The sequence below is a fragment of the Mizuhopecten yessoensis genome, unplaced genomic scaffold (assembly GCF_002113885.1).
Source record: "Mizuhopecten yessoensis strain PY_sf001 unplaced genomic scaffold, ASM211388v2 scaffold8813, whole genome shotgun sequence".
Lineage (NCBI taxonomy): Eukaryota > Metazoa > Mollusca > Bivalvia > Pectinida > Pectinidae > Mizuhopecten > Mizuhopecten yessoensis.
The window spans coordinates 60,890-82,590 of record NW_018407734.1 but is presented as its reverse complement, the minus strand read 5'-3'; the positions used below and the strand labels follow the sequence as shown (position 1 = coordinate 82,590).

The following is a 21,701-nucleotide window of genomic DNA, read 5'->3' as shown; positions in this document are numbered from 1 at the left end:
TACCTCAGCGGATTGAAACATGGTTATTTTATATACTATTTCTAGAAATATATAAGCCATTACTTCCTTTACCACCTATACCCTCCTATATCACCTATACTTCCTATATCACCTATACCCCCTACAGTAACTATACGTCATATGCCACCTATACCCTTCTTCATCATCAATACTTCCTAAACAATCTATACCTTCTTTTATCACCTATACGGCATATGCCACATATACCCTCCTACGTCACCTTTACTTCCTATATCACATATACCCTCCCACATCACCTACACGTCATATACCACCTATACCCTCATACATCACCTATACGTCCTATACCTCATTTGCTCTCCTATATCACCTTTACTTCCTATACCCCCTTTGCCCTCCTACATCACATTTACTTCCTATTCCATCTATACCCGACTACGTCATCTATACTTCCTATACCACATATACTTCCTATACCACATATACCATCCTACATCAGATTTATTAACTATACCCTCCTACATCACCTGTACTTCATATACCACCTATATCCCCTGCATCATCTATACTTCCTATACCACCTAAACCCTCCAACATCACATTTACTTCATATACCACATATACTCTCCTACATCATATTTACTTCATATACCACCTATACCACCATACATCACATTTACTTCCTATACCACCTATACCCTCCTACACCACATATACGTCCTATACTACCTATACATCCTATACCACCTATACCCTCCTACGTCATCTATACTCCATATACCACCTATACTTCCTATACCACATATACCCTCCTACATCAGTTGTATTAACTATATCCTCCTACATCACCTGTACTTCATATACCACCTATATCCCCCTACACCGCCTATACCTCCTATACCATCTATACTTCCTATACCACCTATACCCTCCTACATCACCTGTACTTCATATACCACCTATATCCCTCTACATCATCTATACTACCTATACCACCTATACCCTCCAACATCACATTTACTTCCTATACCACCTATACCCTCCTACACCACCTATACGTCCTATACCACCTCTACTTCCTATACCACCTTTACCCTCCAACGTAATGTATACTTCATTACCACTTATACTTCCTATGCCACATATACCCTCCTACATCAGCTTTATTAACTCTATCCTCCTACATCACCTGTACTTCATATACCACCTATATCCCCCTACACCGCCTATACCTCCTATACCACCTATACCCTCCTACATCACAATTACTTCCTATACCACCTATACCCTCCTACATCATATTTACTTCATATTCCACCTATACCCTCCTCCACCACCTATACTTCCTTTCCAAGCTATACCCTCCTTCACCACCTATACGTCCTATCCACCTCTACTTCCTATACCACCTATACCCTCCTACATCAGCTTTATTAACTCTATCCTCCTACATCACCTGTACTTCCTTTCCCACCTACACCCTTCTACATCACCTACAAATGTAAACTGTCTTTACCATCTATACCCTCCTGCATTTATTTAGTTATTTTATTTCAATATTTTTATTTCATATTATTGATTTATCAATTAATTTGTTTTATTTATTCATTTTATTTATTTTTATTTTATTTTACTGATTTATTAAGTAATTTGTTTTATGTATTCAATTCAATTATTTTATTTCATTTTATTGATTTATTATTTTTTTTATTTTTTATTTTTATTTTTTTTTATTCTTTTATTTATGGTGGTTTTTACCATTCGTGGTTTCACCGTAATCACGTTCTTTATTAGTCTTTTTAATATTTTAAACACTTATTTGAATACTCATTACTGTTTTATCAAATATTAAAAATTAATAATAATGTGTCCTCTTAAAACAGCTTAAAGAAATACCTAATACACATCTACTGTAGTAAAATTGCTAGGTCTCAATGATCTTCAATGGCGTAATTAAAATCTATTTATTGTCAATGTTGGCAGGGGCCTTGTACCTATCGAACCTCGCAGGAAGCATCCCCGATACATATTTCGAGTCGAGCGCAGGACTTACATACTTCGACCTGGACGTAAACAAAACCCACAATATGTACAATAGAATTAACGAAAAAAGCATACACACATAGAGATAATACTACAAATATTTAATAAAATAAAACTCGCCGTTTAGACGCACTAATTATAAGCCTCTCTTCAATCCAGACTACCCGTGTTTCGTCACGTAACCATCAGCCCATGCGTGCAGTGATGGAAGCATTTGTAGATTTAGTTGAATTCGATTCATCTATTCATATGAACAGAATGATATAAGTATGAAAATTAAATATCTAGAATATACAAATAACTTATTACTCAATTAATTTCTACTGATAATTTTACTGGCCAATTAAGGTACGTATATAGACATGCATCCATCAATCAGCACACGACGCAGCCCAAATATTCGAATATAAATATAAGTCATTGCTTAACTTCCAACCGATTATTTCATGTATTGATCTATTTTATTTGTATATTTATTTTATTTTTAATTCGCAAATATTATTATACATATATATTTCTTTTTTATATAAAAACATTTCAGCACTCACATATTCTTAAAATAACCTGAACATAGCCATCGATCATTTTCTTACATCACTAGCAAAACGCATATTAAACGCACATTCAACGCTAAATTTAAAACGCACATCAAACGGTCAACGAAAATGCAACGCAAACGCAACGAAAACGGAATGCAAACGCAACGCAAACGCAACGCACTTTTGGGAAAGAAAAACGGTCCAGGGTATGTACACTGAAGGAAATCTGTCTAGGAGATCAACATAATAAAATTTGATATTCGGTGCACAGATTGATCTACGGAGGAAGGTTTAGGACATTTACGTTATATTTGGTGTACAGATTGATCTATTGAGGAAGGTGTAAAACACCAACGTTATATTTGTGTACATAATAATACATATTGAAGAGGGTGTAGGACACTTACATTATATTTGGTGTACATATTTAAATATTTAAGACACTTACATCATAATACACTCACATCGTATTTGTGTAAATATTAATCGTTTGAGGAAAGTGTAGAACACTTACGTTTGAAATCCTGTACAGTCGTAGAAGAGAATGTGCCATCCTTCAACCAACACATAGGTTGGAGCACGTTTGCGAATAACTTTGAAATCTGCATATTTAACATGTTGACGGAATGCTGAAATTGTAAAATCAAATATTGTCGCCACTTTTATGATAGTTTGACAGCGAGGTGACAACTATTTCATAAAGTTACAAGCGAACAATTGGATAAAAAAACACGTCATCATTTTATGTTGACACCACAACAGCGACGATTGTCAGTACGGGTTGGGGATGTATGGTAACATTTTCAATATGGGTTGGAGGGTGTATGGTTATATTGTCAATAGGGGTTGCAGGACGTATGGTCACATTATCAATAGGGGTTGGAGGATATATGGTAACATTTTCAATATGGGTTTGAGGATGTATGGTCACATTATCAATATGGGTTTGAGGATGTATGGTAACATTTTCAATATGAGTTTCAGGGTGTATGGTTATATTGTCAATATGGGTTAAAGGGTGTATGGTTATATTGTCAATATGGGTTGGAGGATGTATGGTCACATTATCAATAGGGGTTTGAGGATGTATGGTCACATTATCAATAATGGTTTGCGGATGTATGGTAACATTTTCAATATGGGTTTGAAGGTGTATGGTTATATTGTCAATATGGGTTTGAAGGTGTATGATCACATTAGCAATAGGGGGTTGGGTGTATGATCACATTATCAATAGGGGTTGGAGGATATCTGGTTACATTGTCAATATAATTGGAGGATGTATGTCGTCAGTCTTATTTTACAGCAGAGAAGTAAGCCGTTCTGTTGTATACAATGTTCTTCATTTCAAGTTTAGAAAGATATCTACGATCGATTTGTTACCAGTCCTGATATGCTTTTCATTAAAATACCCCCATCTCCCCAACACACCCACACACTCACACAAAGGTCAGCCATAAAACGGGGGGAGAGGGAGGGGGATCCCATAGAAATGATTCCAGTCTGCTGGCAAGCTAGGAACTAAAATATTCCATGAATTCTTCCTCAGCACATGTTGGGTATATATATGTACAAAACAATTTTCTTAAGTAACAGCTTTAACATAAAGGTACTATTTAGATTTTCTTCTGTTTTATACATGTTTCTATTTCACCATTGCGGTAAAATTAAATAGCAAATTACACCTGAACAGTATCTACATGACACACGTTCCGAAAAAGATAGAGATTTAAGTAGCGCGTCAATTACAAATAGTTAGTTTTGTATGGAAATATCGGTATACCTGAACAAACACAGAAACAATATCAAGCTACAAAACGTACCTGTTCTAGCTTCAATTGAACAGAACATCATTGAGCCTGAAATGATCAGATCTGACTTGCATGGTATTCCGTCAGGCTTACATTCATTGGTGCCGTATTGACATTGCCAGTCATCTCCACTGATGGGGACGGGAGGGCTAAGAATCACAGATACCTGTAGAAAACAACGTAATATATGTAAGGCATACTTTGAGTACACATTATTTGTGCGGAGAGACTTTAGAAGTGTCAACCGGACGAAATGTGTCTCGCGTGAGAGGCTATGTGAAATGTATGGAGAGTCAATCGTATTATGGATGCGACCAGGGTAGGATTATTTCACATATAAGTAAACTGTATCACTTGCATGTATAAAGAGTGGACTGTATACTGGGAGGGAGGCATTGTAGGAATGTAATATAGGTTGTTGAAGCACACTTTTGTTGTAATGAACTAGTATGAGCTCTTTAACTTTTTAACACAGTCCCAATGTATTCGAAATGTTAATAGATAAAAATGAGGCTATACAATGTAGTATGTGCAATCATCATTAGCTAAGTGGATTATACCACGAAAAGCGCAGTATTTTTAATGATATTGTTTGTAGTTCCCTATGTGTTCAATTATTTACGAACTCTTACCTAACTGGAAATATTGGTTCGCTTTTATAAGGATTAATAATATATTAACTGGTCTTTTAGAACGTGCATATAATGAGAAGACACAAAATGGTGGTGGTTTGCTATATTGTATAGTTGTATTATATGGATGTCCGGCGAACTAAATAAAGCATTTTATTCGGTCAAAACCGCCCATCAGCAAAATATGGAATCGAGTAAAATTTGATATTTTGTGTTAAATTTTACACCACGGTTAGTCCCGTATACCATTATTCAATATGACTTCCATGATATGAAATTGAAAGTTGTTTTTGTCTTTTCCATCAGTATGAGTGTAATGTTGATTAAGATATTTGTTTGCTGATAAGTCAAAACAATAGTATTATTGCTACTAGGATCTACTAAAAATGTAATTGCCGCTACAGCATATTAGTATCCTTAACTGGTATTATCATCAGAATGGCTGGCTAATACTCTCAATTGCGCCAAGAATGGAGGTAAAGTTTTATATAAAAAAAATCATACAAATGGTCATAACTCCATTAGTACTCTTAAAGGAGTAGTACGATATGCATACTCTAAACACAGGGGCAAAACTACCTTAATTTGAGATGTGCACATTTAATCAAAATGTACATACCCTATGTACTTTCCCTGAATTTAAGTGTTACTGGTAAGAAAGATTATTCAAATCAGAACAGTACATTTGTAGATTTTGGGAGACTTAAACTGAAGCGCGAACAAAGGGGCGTAACTGCATAATTAAGCAAATTTCATTTATATATGTTACTCAGATTTTCTTGGCAAACAAGAAATCCCGGTATACAACAGCCCCACCCCATCACCAACACCCCCTTCCAACTTCGTTGCTGGGTATAGTTACAATACAAACATTTGTTGTTGTTGATGTGAACTGATGTCTAATGCCTGGTGGGAATGTATAAAGTCTCAAACATTCCCCCTCCACAGATGGCAGCCAGAACGATCCGACACTACAGGAAGTTTTCTCCATACATCTGTATAAAATGAATCAATGATCGATAACAAAAAGTAAGTGTTTTGTCACATTCACAAAATACGTGCTAACGTAAACAACATCACCGCTTTACCATCAAAAACAGGTTAATTCATAGCGCCTGCACCAGATTAACTTGGTTAGGTATCAACCGCCCATGTTTCCGTTATTGTAAACCGTGGACACAAAACGGTACGATTGTCATCGTTTATGTAACGCGGTGACCACTGGTGAGGTAATACTAGCATCTGATAAAACGGATAAGTGTTATGTTGCGCTCGTTGCATCCTTTATGCCTCCTAACTTAGAAACAAACGATAGGAAATAAGTGGTGATTCGCTTAAGATCTTAACAATTTGGGTAAAACTGGAGGTAGGGTAATCACTGTAACACTACTTAATCAGTAATGTTATTTACTTACGCCCCTCCATCAAGTACACACCAGCCACACTTGCTATCAGCTAAGTCCATACAGTCGGAACAACTACTGGTGTCACAATGATCTGGACTTCGCAGCTCTACAACCTACATTGCCGATTACACACTTAAATTTACATCATCTTTGTAATATTTAAAATTTCGAATACATTTCTCAATTGTACATGTACGTCATATAGAAACATAATTTGCCTTTCGGGTGAGATTACTTTCGTTACACACTCATTTTCAATATTTCACCACCCGGTCGTATTTTACTTGTTCCCCTTTATATGCTTAAACAAATATCTGCAGCGACGCCGCGATTTTATTTATTTATCCTTTAAAAAAAAAATGCAAATATTCCTGTTGAATCACTCTTATTATATTTGATTTTCATTTTATCTAAAACAAACCTGTAAGATAATAAGGAATTAAAACCTAATTAGTACGTCGCAACCTTTATTAGTTCATTATTACCATATATACTTACATTAAACTCTGTGAGAAGATATGTCCGGTGTAACGGGGAGGTCAAAATGTCAAGTATTGGTTTATTCCAGGTCCTGTCCTCCTGAACCATTCCGAGCAGCCTAGCATCCACGGTCGATTTAAGGAACAGCTAAAGATTTAATATAACATATACATGCACATAATGATTGTATTTTCTTCACTTCATAACTAATATCGAAATATTATGGTAACATAAATGTACATATGTCAAATCGTTTCTAAAACAATACAACATACTTGCATGCTATTCCACATTTAATTACGGATGCCGTAGTAATTTAAATTAGTTTATCTGAGAGATTATCAAATTTTCACAATCATTGACATAATGACAGCAACTTATGTTCCACAACCAAATCAATATATTATCACAGAAAAAACAATCTTATCAAACCAAAGATTGGGAACATATTTTTTTTTTAACCTTCCTTTTAGATTGATAAGGATCAAAAATGAAAATCGACCCTTTGACAGGGTAAAAGTGTAGGATAAAATTATTGTGTATTATAAAGTATCTGCAACTAATCGTAAATGTTTAGTTAGACAAATGTACGATTCATATTTGTCAAAAACAATCCATTGAACAAATCTTCAACGACAATAGAGAATCAAAGCATTTCAGTTTGAAGATATTGACCTTTGTTGCTTAAAAATACTATCTAAAAAATTGATAGCATTAAGTGTTAGTGACAAATTGTAACTTGATAGCAATAGTTGTTTGCGACCTTTGTTGCTTAAAAATACTATCTGAAAATTTGATAGCATTAAGTGTTAGTGACAAATTGTAATTTAATAGCAATAGTTGCTTTTGACAAATTGCAATTTGAAAGCAATAGTTGCTTGTGACAAATTGTAATTTGATAGCAATAGTTGATTGTGAAAATTTGATAGGAATATGGTATCAGTAATTTTGATTTAGTAAACCGCGATCTCGATTTACTGATCCGTTATCTTAGTTTATCTATTTCCCCATTACAAAGGCAAGCAACCAACAAGGAAGAAGGTGCTGAAAGCGTTGACATTTGCGCGTGTAGTTTATGTTTAGTGAAATGAGATCACTGATTAGTAAACCAGAGTCACGAATTAGTAAAAACAAATTTTGTTCATTTCTGTTTTCACGATGTCTCTTTCCCGGGCTCCGTTTATCTCATACAAAATATCAACAGTAACAGTTGGTTAGCAGACCTGATTTTGTACAATTTTGAGTTTTGAAAACAACGCGAATTATTTGAAGTATATTAATTTCTATTTTTATTTTTAAATAGTTTTGTTATGTCACTATTTGACCGGATAAAAATGATAACAATGCTGCTGCTTAATTTTCAACAACGCTCACCGTAGAATATCGATATCGGCTTAAAGATGGAGTCTTTTATTTTATCCTAATAAAATGGAAGCTCCTCTGATATCAAATTAATTAAATGTAGATGAAATGCATCCTGATCTCACAATTATTAAACATACCGTGATAAACGTAAAAACAACAAAAAAACATCTGGGTATTTAACAGCCATAGCTCATGATCTGATCACATGAATTGCATACATGATAATACATGGTATAAGATGTATATGGTTATTTAATTATTTCTAAAACAAAGTTGATAGGAAATCTTACACAAATCATATATTCGTCCAAATCAACTGCAATCAGACTGAATCAGATTCCCTTGAATCTTATTGCTAGGTGCTACTAAAATGGCCACTGGGCTTCGAAAAGGTACAAGTCATGAAATCATATTTAATGAAATTGGATGGGATTCTTTAGAGCAACTTAGAAAGAACTATTAAACTATACAGTTTTATTAATAGTTAATCATATAAATCAAAATAATCTGTTTGAAATTGATGAACTTTATATAATTAGCAATAATACTATTCAATTATAGCCTTTGACTGAGGTCGATACCTGGATTTATCGACCCGAGAAAAGATATATTGACAGAGGACGCAGTCCGAGGTCTTATATTTTTTTTCTCGGGTCGATAAATCCAGGCATCGACCGAAGTTAAAGGCTACAATTGTTATATTATTTTTAAAACAGTGATGTAAGCAATCTGAAAAACAAACACAACAAAAACACTTCGGAAGCGGGACGGTGCATTGTTTGGAGAGACGTCATAATGCAATTTTTTGAAATACCCAGTCCTTCAACAAAAGTCTCGGTTTTTATCGGTGGACACGTGATGCATTCCTGACCAATCACTTATTGGGAATAATATGAAAAAATAATAATATGACTTATCATACTTGACATTAATGTATATTTGAACCATCTTTTTGTAGATGAAATACATGCTTCAACAGTTTCTTTCCCTATATGATGTCTTGATTGACTAGACCTGCTTGTAATTATGATGTATTATAAATTAAAATATATCGGCGAACAAAAAACAAAACACACACCTTTTCCATTATGCCGTGTCCACCAACAAAGAAGACACATGTTACAAAGGTATGTATGGGTACTCAACTTTCCACATACTCTGTATGCATATGTACATACAACGTGCATACAAATAGTGGAATTATGTAAGAATATTTCAGTATTACTTGCTTACTACATGGATACTTATTTATTTATCTAGTTTATTTCTTATGTTTCAAACCAATGTGTTCTTTTACATAGTTTTTTTTTTATCTACTTTTGAAATGAAACTATATTTTTACACATATGTTACCTTGAAGATGGTTCCTATCTGTGTTCCCACTACGATGGTTGTAAGATTATTCCTGAAACTTCCTCCAAGACTTGTCAGTCCTGTTCCATTAAACACTGGTGACATTGTTAGTGGTATCACTCCAACGAGGCTGGAAAGTGATGGCAATCCGTTACAGTAGGTAGTTGTATTGAATATTTGGCACAATGGATCCTGAAATGTGGAAACATGATATTACTGATGGTACATATAAATTATACATACAGAAATGTTGGTATATGATATAACTGATGGAACATATAAAACATACGTACAAATCTGTTGGTATATGATATGACTGATGGAACAAATCAATTATACGTACAGAAATGTTGGTATATACTATTACTGATGTACATGTAAAATATACGTACAGAAATGCTGGTATACGATATAACATATATGATATAACTGATGGAACTTATAAAACATACGTACAAATCTGTTGGTATATGATATAACTGATGGTACATATAAAACATACGTACAGATATGTTGGTATACATGTATGCTATTAATGATGTACATATAAAATGCACGTACAGAATTGTTGGTATATGATATAACTGATGGTACAAATCAGTTATACATACAGAAATGTTGGTATATAATATTACTGATGGTACATATAAAATATACGTACAGAAATGTTGGTATACGATATAACTGATGGTACATATACAATATACGTACAGAAATGTTGGTATACGATAGTATACGATATTACTGATGTACATATAAAATATACGTACAGAAATGCTGGTATACGACATAACATATATGATATAACTGATGGAACTTATAAAACATCCGTACAAATCTGTTGGTATATGATATTACTGATGGTACAAATGAAACATACGTACAAATATGTTGGTATACATCTATGCTATTAATGATGTACATATAAAATGCACGTACAGAATTGTTGGTATACGACATAACTGATGTACATATACAATATACGTACAGAAATGTTGGTATATGTTATAACTGATGGTACATATACAATATACGTACAGAAATGTTGGTATACGACATAATTGATGTACATATACAATATATGTAGAGAAATGTTGGTTTATGATATAACTGATGTACATGTAAAATAAACCTACAGAAATGTTGGTATATGATATCACTGATGGTACAAATGAAAAATACGTACAGATATGTTGGTGTATGTTATAACTGATGGTACAAATCAATTATACGTACATAAATGTTGGTATATGATATTACTGATGGTACATATAAAATAGACATATATAAATGTTGATATATGATATGACTGATGTACATATAAAATATACAGACAGAACTGTTGGTTAATGATATTGTTGTGATTAATATATGTGACATTCCGGATCGCTCCGTCCGGATCGGGTCAAACAATAGTCGTTATTCTGGGGCTTTCGGTTGAACTCCAGAGCGATATCTGACAATGAGCAAGACAGACGTATTTCTGCATTGCTCCCTGTGTCGGCTCCCACCGATCTGCGTAAATACACGGAATCCCGTACAAAGGACAGGTAAGCTTACCATACGATTACCGTGTCACAATAACTGGTGTTAGAAGAATAGCACTGACCCGCCATATTGGAATTTTAAAATTCCCACCCCCGGGGATTTTGAATGAAGGGAATGTATTCCGTTGGGGCATTATAAAAGAATATTTCTGCCGCTTCAATATTGAACGCTTTATCTTTTTCTCCTGCAAATATTCGTAATATCTAAAATAGTTTAAAATATCGCTTTTTGAACGTGGTGTTGTGAGTAGTTTTCATATGTTCTGCGACGCCATTTCCAATCTCTCCCGTCAGGCATTACGTTAATTTAAATAACACATTGTGTTTTTTTGTCGGATAATCTGACATTTAGACAAATTGTGTTATGTTTATATTGTATATTGTTTTTTTTGTGCCCCACCAAGGTCCTACTGCTTTTTTTGTACCACACACACATATATATAAATATATATATATATATATAAATTAGAAAAGATCCTTACGGACGAATAAATATTATATAAAGAAAAAATCTTAATAACGAGTTTTTAGTACTTTCATCTCTTCTAGGAGATTCTGCAGACTGTTTATTTGAAGTATTGACGTCATAAACTATGGCGTCACATAATAGTTCGCTATAACGACGTCCGCCATATACGTACCCGCTTACAAAAGAAATAATATAATAATAATAAAAAATAAAAAATAAGTAAAAATAAAAAATAAAAACACTACCTGTGTGGATCGAACTTACATTACATTACTGATCCGGCACACTACCGATGTGACTACCTTACAAACATAACTCTTCAAAAGACAAAAATAAAAATGATGAAACACATTGATCGAAATTCGTGTAGTACTCTCTGGTAGCTGAGTACAGTAGAGGGTTGTGGCCATGAGTGATATTTTTGGTAAATGGCTAACCCCTGTATAATGATATGTAAAAAAAATATAAACATAAAACTGTACTAAAATTGGTATAAGCATGATGAAGTGGGCTATGTGAGCTTCACATTTGTAAAAAAGAAAGAAGATTTCTTTGGTTCGAGAATAAAATTTTGGCCATAATACGAAAGGGTGCGTACACATGAAAAGCTAGCTTTACAGGAGGTAAAATTTTGACAACAGCACACGACGCAAAATTGCAAAAAATCAAGTTTTACAATTTTACTGCGACCCAGATAATTCTGCAACCAGGTAGGTAATCTTTAATTTCAGACAGAGCTTAGGAAAAAAATTACTACTTGCGGGGGTCAAATTTTGGGTTAAAAATAGCATTTTTTGGCATTTTTTGGTAATTTTTGATGTGGTAACCATGGTTTTCACACAAGTGACATACATAGAAAAAAGAGGTTTATACACTTCTCAGTGCTTTATATGTATTGTAAATGTAATGCAGTTTACAAATATATATACATGTATACATGTGTTGTGTAGGGTAAAACCGCTGTGTTTACATTTCCTCGACATGTGCCTTGTTTATCAGAGTCGGGCCATTTCTACTGTATTCTGCTACCATATACACATAGAACTTGATTTTTTCTGAAAAAATCCCTTTTTATGCTTGATTCAGCTTCACTTTCATTCATTAATACTTAAAACTACTCAAAAACGCCAAAAAACCCGTTACATAGATAGGTCTATATATAGGTCATTAGCCTGTTACCTGTGGATGTATAAAGAGAGGTAACTCGCGCTTTCACAGGCACTTGTGAAATTCTGCAATTCATCACATATGTGTCAATTATGTTATTGGTAAAGTTGATACCAAACATCAAATAGTTCACAGGCTATCTCCTGATGCATTCATACTAGATTTCAGTCTGTTTCACTCAGTTCAGCACCCGGTAGCCATGGTTACTAATACATAAAGTTGTATTTATTGAAAATGGGTAAAAATGGGTAAAATATCTGTTTTCATTTTAATTACACTATTTTAGATGTTTTTTTCCACTTGATTCAGCATACAGATGAAATAAGCAAAGTCAGTAATGTCAATAAATTTTATTTCCATAATTACAGCTGAAGAAAATCTTTTTTTTCTAGCGAAATATGTTAAATGAACAATTTCTGAGGGTCACTGTCAATTCTAGGCGAGGAAAGTAAATAACGGTTGCTATGGTGGCACTTGTCTGATTTCTCAGAATATCTTACATTTCTGTGCTGTTCATCGGTTACGGGAAGTGTGTCTGTTGCTAGTTTGTTGTTGAGATGGGTTTCCTAGTGTTCAATATTTTGATATCAGTGATCCTCGATGATGTCATAGATGCCCATTGATGACGTCATAGTTATGATGACATCACAGTTACTATGACGTCATCAAACAAGACAGTAACATCATAGTATCACTGTACTGTTTGTTTTCTACATGCACATGATCTCAAGGCATCATATTTCACCCAAAAAGAAATTTTATTCATGAAAACTACAAACCTATTCAAGTTTTCATTTTTCAGATTACCTCCCTTTGTTGGTAGTTTGAGAGCAGAATTGGTAAATACACTTTTCAGGAGAATTCATATTACTCGGTCACTATTAAAGTGAGAAAGGAAACGGATACATCATTGTGTTCATTGTCGCATTTTCCAGACATTTAAAAGGTTTTGATTAAATTTTGGGGAAAAAAAAGTGATGTATAAGGTAGCAGAGTACAGTAGAGGGTTGTGGCCATGGGTGATATTTTTGTTAAATGGCTAACCCCTGTATAATGATATGTAAAAAAAATATAAAAATAAAACTGTACTAAAATTGGTATAAGCATGATGAAGTGGGCTATGTGAGCTTCACATTTGTAAAAAAGAAAGAAGATTTCTTTGGTTCGAGAATAAAATTTTGGCCATAATACGAAAGGGTGCGTACACATGAAAAGCTAGCTTTACAGGAGGTAAAATTTTGACAACAGCACACGACGCAAAATTGCAAAAAATCAAGTTCTACAATTTTACTGCGACCCAGATAATTCTGCAACCAGGTAGGTAATCTTTAATTTCAGACAGAGCTTAGGAAAAAAATTACTACTTGCGGGGGTCAAATTTTGGGTTAAAAATAGCATTTTTTGGCATTTTTTGGTAATTTTTGATGTGGTAACCATGGTTTTCACACAAGTGACATGCATAGAAAAAAGAGGTTTATACACTTCTCAGTGCTTTATATGTATTGTAAATGTTATGCAGTTTACAAATATATATACATGTATACATGTGTTGTGTAGGGTAAATCCGCTGTGTTTACATTTCCTCGACATGTGCCTTGTTTATCAGAGTCGGGCCATTTCTACTGTATTCTGCTACCTCTACCTTAAACGTAACATGTAGTTAGAACATTATGAAATATTTATGAAACAGTACTGTTCAGGTAGGGTCTAAGAAGTCTGATGAATTCAGCTTCCTTAGTCTGATGAGTTCGCTCCACACAGGTAGTGTTTTTATTTTTTATTTTTTTATTTTTACTTATTTTTCATTTTTTTTTTTTAATTATTATGTTATTTCTTTTGTAATTAATAGTATTACTAGTATATCTAAATCCTAAACAAATAGTACTCTTTGCCTTGAAACTATAATTGATATATTTGTATTGCTGTGATATCGTTATGGCGGGTACGTATATGGCGGACGTCGTCATAGCGAACTATTATGTCATATATATATATATTATATAAAGAAAAATTCTTAACAACGAGTTTTTAGTACTTTCATCTCTCCTAGGAGATTCTGCAGACTGTTTATTTGAAGTATTGACGTCATAAACTATGACGTCACATAATAGTTCGCTATGACGACGTCCGCCATATACGTACCCGCCATAACGATATCACAGCAATATAAATAACAAGCATTTTCACTGGCTTAAAAATTAATGTTATCAGCCCATAACATAAAAAATGACGTCGCCGTTTGTTACGTCGCTTTTGATTGGCTGATACAGCAGCGCAATAATTTCTAAGAGAAAAGAGTCCATCAATAGAAGTGGATTTCCACAGGGATGGTGTATAGTAGCTTAATTTATAAGGATTAACTTGAATATATTTTTCATGTTATGGAATTATAACACGAAAAACCGGAGTGTACTCCCATCATAAACCGCTTCACGGTTTATTTAGAGTACACTCCTTTTTTTGTGTTATATCTCCATCACATGAAAAATATATTCAAGTTAATCCTTAAATATATATATATATGCTTTATGTGTGCTTTGTTACTTGCTACACATTCATTTGTTTTACATACATCGATAACACTGGTAGTCGGGTATTCTGATAACTGGTGGCTACTGTGTTGTTTATGTCACATACGTTCATTAATTTGACTTGTACATGTATTCTGCTTGAGTTGTATTATCAATGATTAGACAATAGATAGAACTTTAAAAATACTTGCATCACTGGTTCAATCATGTCACACCCAATGAAAATCAATGTTGCCTCTGCTCAAAAACATCTCCGGGATTGGTGAAAAAAGGGCTAGCATTATAATAGCGAAGCGAGATGAACTAGAATATCTGACCTTGGAGGATGTTAAATTGTTAACAGAGGTTCCGTCCAAAATATGGGACCACCTTATGAGTAAGGGTACACTTTCATCTGAACCAGTAGAGAACCCGGGCTTCACCGACGACTCTGTTACTGAACCTGAAGTTCCTGTAAATGTTCAGTCACAGTTGACATATTTAACACAGAAGTTACAAAAATGTGAAACAGTCATACATCAACAACAGGAGGAATTGTCCGAGAGGGAAACATTTTTAAGGAAAATTAAGACAAAATCAGACGAATTCATAGGAAGGAACTGGAGGAACAGAGGAGCCATTTTGAAGATCGGGAGAAGAAAGTGCATGATAGATCCCAGGCTAAGGAAATAAGGGAGGAAAATATGTCTGCCAAACCCGGCAGCAAGTTTAATGAATAAAATGGCTGATGTGGTCCCTGGTGGCGCCAAGGATAGCATATTCCTTTCTATCTCAGCCGATAGGAGAGATAAATCAGTGAGGCACTCTGAACAGAAGGAAGATGCCATAACAAGGAGAACAAGACCCTTACACTGTGATGATAGGGGTCAGAAAAAAGATGCCCACCTTCAATAGGAAATGAGAATGGAACCCCTACCATTTACAATGTTCGAACATAGCCAACCGCTATAATTGGAATGATAATGTCTGAGTGAAAAGGCGCTATTTTTTTAACACCCAGTCAACATCAGTAAGGGGAAGTTTCATAACGCTGTGTCACCTTTAAATTTCCAAGAGCTAAGGGGTTAGGCCTAACATTACCCCATGCATATGACACTGGCCAGCCGTCAACCGAAGGACTGGAAGAGATGCGCATGTATGGGATTACGATGCCATCTGTCAGGACTCTTTATATTCCTGTTGTGATAAATGGTACACACCTTAAAGGAGTCATTGATACAACTGCTCAGATTTCAGTGATCAACATGAGAATATTTAAAGACCTAGATGTTGTGACTGAACTTGAGAGGGATGTTTTGCTGACTGGTATTGGGAACGGTTCGAGAGTAAGGGCTAAATTTGTAAGTAGTGTTCCGGTCGAAATAAGTAGCAAGTAATCAGATGTGACGCTTGTTGCTGCGGACATAACTGACGATACAATCCTGGGGACTGACTTTCTTGAGGAACACAAAGCTAACATAAACCTCTCCCCTTGCTCTGTATTATTTGACAACCATGACTCTGGAGCTGAGTTACGAGGAGGTACCTGTGAACAGGACTAATCAGTGTTCAGACTCTGTAGGAGGGTAGTTGTTCCTCCACGTTCAGTTGCATTTGCTAAAGTCTCAAGCGACTCACCCATCTGCAAAGACTTTGTACTTCAGGCTTGTGTTGATTTTGAGGGCCTGTTCTCACCTGCATCTCTGCAGTATGGAGTGGGTCACCATGCTGAGTATATCATAGCCTTGATGAACCCTACTGATAGGTTTCTATCCTTGAACAGAGGCCAGGCGTTTGGAAATGGTTCTGAGGCAACATCGGTTAAGAGAGAAGACTTGATAAATGAGTACAATGTGAGAACACTTCTCAATGTGTTGAGGTGGCTAAACGTTTGTTAAAGTTTCAGGATCATAATGTTTGGCTAAAAAGGTTGCGTAATGACATTTTCTCGGCCGAACCAAATAAAGACGCTCCTGACTGGGATACCGATGATCTAGGACTGACCACTCTAATTGATTCTTCGTCAGGTCCAACGTCGGATACTCTGACGGAGGGCCGGAGGAAGGCTGCTCTGACACATCGGACTAAGTTGCGGAGTAGGACTGTAGTAGCCGATGTTGAGATGGCTGCTAATGATGAGCCAGATGAGTATGAGTGTCAGATGGAGCCATCAAGGGGTAGCAGGGTTCATAGGAGGCCAGCGTACCTGACTAACTATCTCCTGGATGAGGAGGAGGATAAGTCCACTTACCACAAAAGAATCTGATATGTATATAAGTTTTTGTTATAAATGTTTTGTATATGTATTTTGCAGAATGGACTCGCTTTCCGGCGAAGCCCTTTTTTGTTCCGGATTATGAGGATGAGAACCCTAGAATTCCCTGCTCAACTCTTAAAAAGACCAAAGGAAGACCATGTAGTGTGTGTCCTGGTCGGTTTACTCATGCCCGCCGCCTTGTGCTGAGAGCCCATCTACGCTGGTTCGCGTATCCGAGGTCTTCATGCTGGAGATGTAAAAGCCAGTTGGGACAGGAGTACCTTCTCTGTGCTCATATGAATAAGGTCCATGACTCTGAGGCATAGCTAAAGTTTTCAACAATATAGCTTCGTGTACGGGGAAGTCGAGGGAGGACGGAAAGACCGGAGTTGACGCCCGGTTTGAGGAAAGCGGTGTTTTATACCACGTGAAGTGCATTAGCTTCACTCGTCACATTTTTGTTTCATGGGTCATTTGTGGAAACCAATTACGAAAGAACTTTAATTTGTTTTGTCATGGGGGATCATTATGTGTCGTATTTCCAACCCCGCGTTCATCGGGGTTCTGTTTTTGTAGTCCCGGACTTGCTATGTGCTGCAAAGGTAGTGTTTACATGCCGCGTTCGTCATGTTCATAGAAATACATGTATAATACAGTATCTGTATAAGTATATTCACCTCAGTTGATACTTTCTAATATTGGAAACATACAGTTTGATTCCTCTTATCGTCACTATTTTGATCAATGTGCGAACCTATATGTGACATCGAAATAGTGTCAGTTTGAGGTTTGTAAGATTGATAACGTCAGTTCGTCAAACAGCAGAACGTGTCACTGTTGGGAATACGGTCAACTTTAGTTTAAACTTATTAAAGCCAGAAGACAATCATCTCAATGTGGACATTTAACGAATAAATAAAGGGTGGTATGTACATGGCGTCTGTGCCAAGAGCCTACAATGCAGACGTGAATACGTAATAATAAACAGTAGTCTACATTTGTTAGTTTAGGTAATGGGAGACAACTCGAACGGTATTTAAATTGCTAACTAAAAAATGGAGATTTTGAATATTTTAAAAGTAGTTCCATAGAAAAAATAGCATCATACTATTATTAACAGCTGTTTTTTGGTCATATGTAATACTATTAACCAATCACAGAACTTGTAACAAAGCGCAAAATCAAATTTCGAACTTAACATTTACAATAATAGTATCAGAATACATTTGAATTGCAAAGCTACAGCCAGCTTCGGAGACAGCTAATCGGCAATCAGAGGAATCTATAGGAAGTTTCCTATGTTAGTAAAGTATCATTTCCCGTTTTAATTGGATCTTGGAGATCTCAGTGGGAGATTGAGTGATAAAGATATGCATATCGACCAATCACAATTAGCTGTCAGGTCTATAGTGCTGGAATGTAGGAGTTGATTAGACTGCAGAAGTAAGTGGCAATGGGCTCAGTATTGTAGTAGGTTCATCTCAAACTTAGAAGATGAAAAAGATCTACATGTTGTTCAAGACAAGATTTCCTTTCTAATTTTAGAATCAAATTATAAGAGTCGGAAAATGTAGCAATACATTGTTCCATCGATGTTTAAGTCGAAAACCAAATGGACTCCTTAATCAAGTGGCCCAAGGGCCTTGATAGTTCAACTGGATTTTATTTTGCTTTTATCCAACCTGTTTGATACGAAACCTGTTTATCAAAAGGAGTATACGAATCTCATTTAGCTGTTAATACAGACTATGCATTTTCGTGGTTTTTTTTTTGGAAATGCTTAATGTTATACGCCTTATGTTTCTTTTAGAATCTTTGTTGGAAGATTTAAACGTACTTTTTATATGAACTTAGATGGTTATGATAGCAATTTAATCTCTCCTAACACATTTTAACTCTAAACATTAATCTACATCGCAAAATGTCATGAACTTCACCCGGTCTTTTTTAATTGTTGTACAAATTTTAACATATGACCTTGACATTCGGCCACATTAATTAATTTTAACCACCGCGACAGCCCATTATTATAACATGCGACTTCCAAAATATTATTACCCTAGGCTTCTTGGTTGTTCGGATGATGGCCAACACTTTTTACATATTGTCATTTTGGAATTCATCTCGGTAGTTCGTTTTATCAAATTTTATAACTCTTCATCTATATACAACGTATGTTACTGGCCAAATAGCATCACCCTAGATTTTTCCGATATTCAGAAATAGTATTCTAAAGGGTTTTCATACATTTGACAAGTGACATTGAGGGTTGCTCAAGGTAATTCATCTCAAGATAGCATAGCCTCTTTTTCTAGCAAGTTCATTGTCAATTTTCACCACCCTAGGCCTTCTGTCTATTGATATATTGGATATGGGTCAAGGTCATCCATTAGAAAAAAACTGATAGCACTTTATTCTGGGATAATAGTTGCTAAATATAACCAAACTAGGCTTGGTAATTCAGAAGAAATTATTAAATGTTATCAGCACTTTTTATCCCTGTGAACTTGGATATGGTGGAAGTCATTTATATGAACGAAATTGTTAGCCCTTGATTTCAGGATATTATAGGCAAATTCGCATCACCCTCGGCCTTTTTTGTTATTCAGAAGAAGTCGTTTAAAGATTTTGAACACATTTAAACCATTTGACATTGAATATGAATCATAGTTTAGATAAATAAAATATATACAAACTTGATTGCCCGTTATCCCATGTTATTGGCCACATTATTTTTATTGTCAGCCTTTTAACTAAATGTATCTAGAAGGCCGTTTAGAGGTTTTAAAGATATTTGACCCATGTGACCTTGAATATAAGTCAGGATCATTCATTTGAACAAACTTGGTAGCCGTTATCGCAGCATGTTACTGGTGATACATATGTATGATTAACTTGAGGGTTTAGTTTTTCAGAGTAATTGTTTGAAAGATTTTAAGGACAATTTACACCTGTGACCTTGAATAAGTTTTAAGTCATCCATCTGATCAAATTAATGGGCCGCGTTGGCAAAGTGGTTAATGCGTCTGAGATTCTGCTACCACTGGCCCTCCATTACTGGGTCAGGGGTTCGAGGCCTACGTGGGGTAGTCGCTAGGTACTGGCCATAGGTAGGTGTTTTTTCTCCGGGAACTCAGGCTTTCCTCCGCCACCAAAACCTGGGACGTCCTTAAATGACTATAGCTGTTAATAAGACGTAAAACACAAACAACCTAATCCAAACTGATCAAAAATGGTAACCCTTCATCCCGGCAACATATCATCATTCTCGGCATTTGGTTATTCAGAAAAAAGTTGTTTGAAAGGTCTTTTTAAGAAATGTAACCCCTGTGACCTTGAATATGAAACAAGTTCATTGTTTTTAACAAACTTGGTATCCCTTCATACAGGCATTTGAGAAATATCACCATCCTCGGCTTTCTGGTTATTTAAAAGAAGTTTTTTGAAAGTTATTGATGACCATTGACCTCTGTGACCTTGAATTTAGGTCCAGGTCATTCATCTGAACAAAGGTAGTAGTCCTTCATCTCTGCACCACACTGGCCAAATACCAACATCATCGCCTTTAAGTTATTCAGAATAGGTCAGTTAAAGGTTTTAAACATCCCTTTGACTTTGAATATAGGTCAAATCATTTATTTGAATAAACTTGGTAGAGCTACATCCTAGCATGTGACTGGCCGAATATCATCAACCTTGACCTTTTTGGATTTGTAGAAGAAGCTGTTTGAATTTGTTTTAGACAATTTAACCCTGTGACAATGAATATTAGTCAATTTCATTCATTTGAACAAACTTGATAGCCCCACTTCTAAGCTTCTGCTGGCCAAATATCACCAACCTGGGCATCTGGTTATTAAGAAGACGATTTTTTCAAAATGATTTGAACCTATTAGACCCCTGTGAATTTGGATATTGATCAAGGTCATTCATTTGAACAGTTTAAAAGCCATTTATTCCAGCTTGCTGCTGGCCAAAAATCAACACTCTAGTCCCTTTGGTTATCAAAAAGATTCGTTCACTTTGAAGAAAATGTTGACGACTGACGGACAGAAGACGGACGACGCACCCCATCATCATAAGCTCACTTTGGCCATAGGGCCAGGTAAACTTATAATGTAAAAAGTATGTAAGTCAATA

General features: G+C 35.4%; 1 protein-coding gene across 3 annotated transcripts in view; it reads right to left on the bottom strand.

Annotated features, from left to right (window-relative positions):
- The window catches only part of LOC110456648 (plexin-B2-like), a 50,120-nt gene that overhangs the window by 25,414 nt on the left and 3,005 nt on the right, over positions 1-21,701 (bottom strand). For all 3 annotated transcript variants that reach the window (XM_021507500.1, XM_021507502.1, XM_021507501.1), the window contains exons 3-8: positions 9,612-9,803; positions 6,912-7,040; positions 6,423-6,526; positions 5,879-6,002; positions 4,388-4,541; positions 3,079-3,193 (exon numbers count right to left, since the gene is read on the bottom strand). In XM_021507500.1, coding sequence (XP_021363175.1) covers positions 3,079-3,193; positions 4,388-4,541; positions 5,879-6,002; positions 6,423-6,526; positions 6,912-7,040; positions 9,612-9,803 — 818 coding nt within the window. The remainder of the gene's footprint in view (positions 1-3,078; positions 3,194-4,387; positions 4,542-5,878; positions 6,003-6,422; positions 6,527-6,911; positions 7,041-9,611; positions 9,804-21,701) is intronic.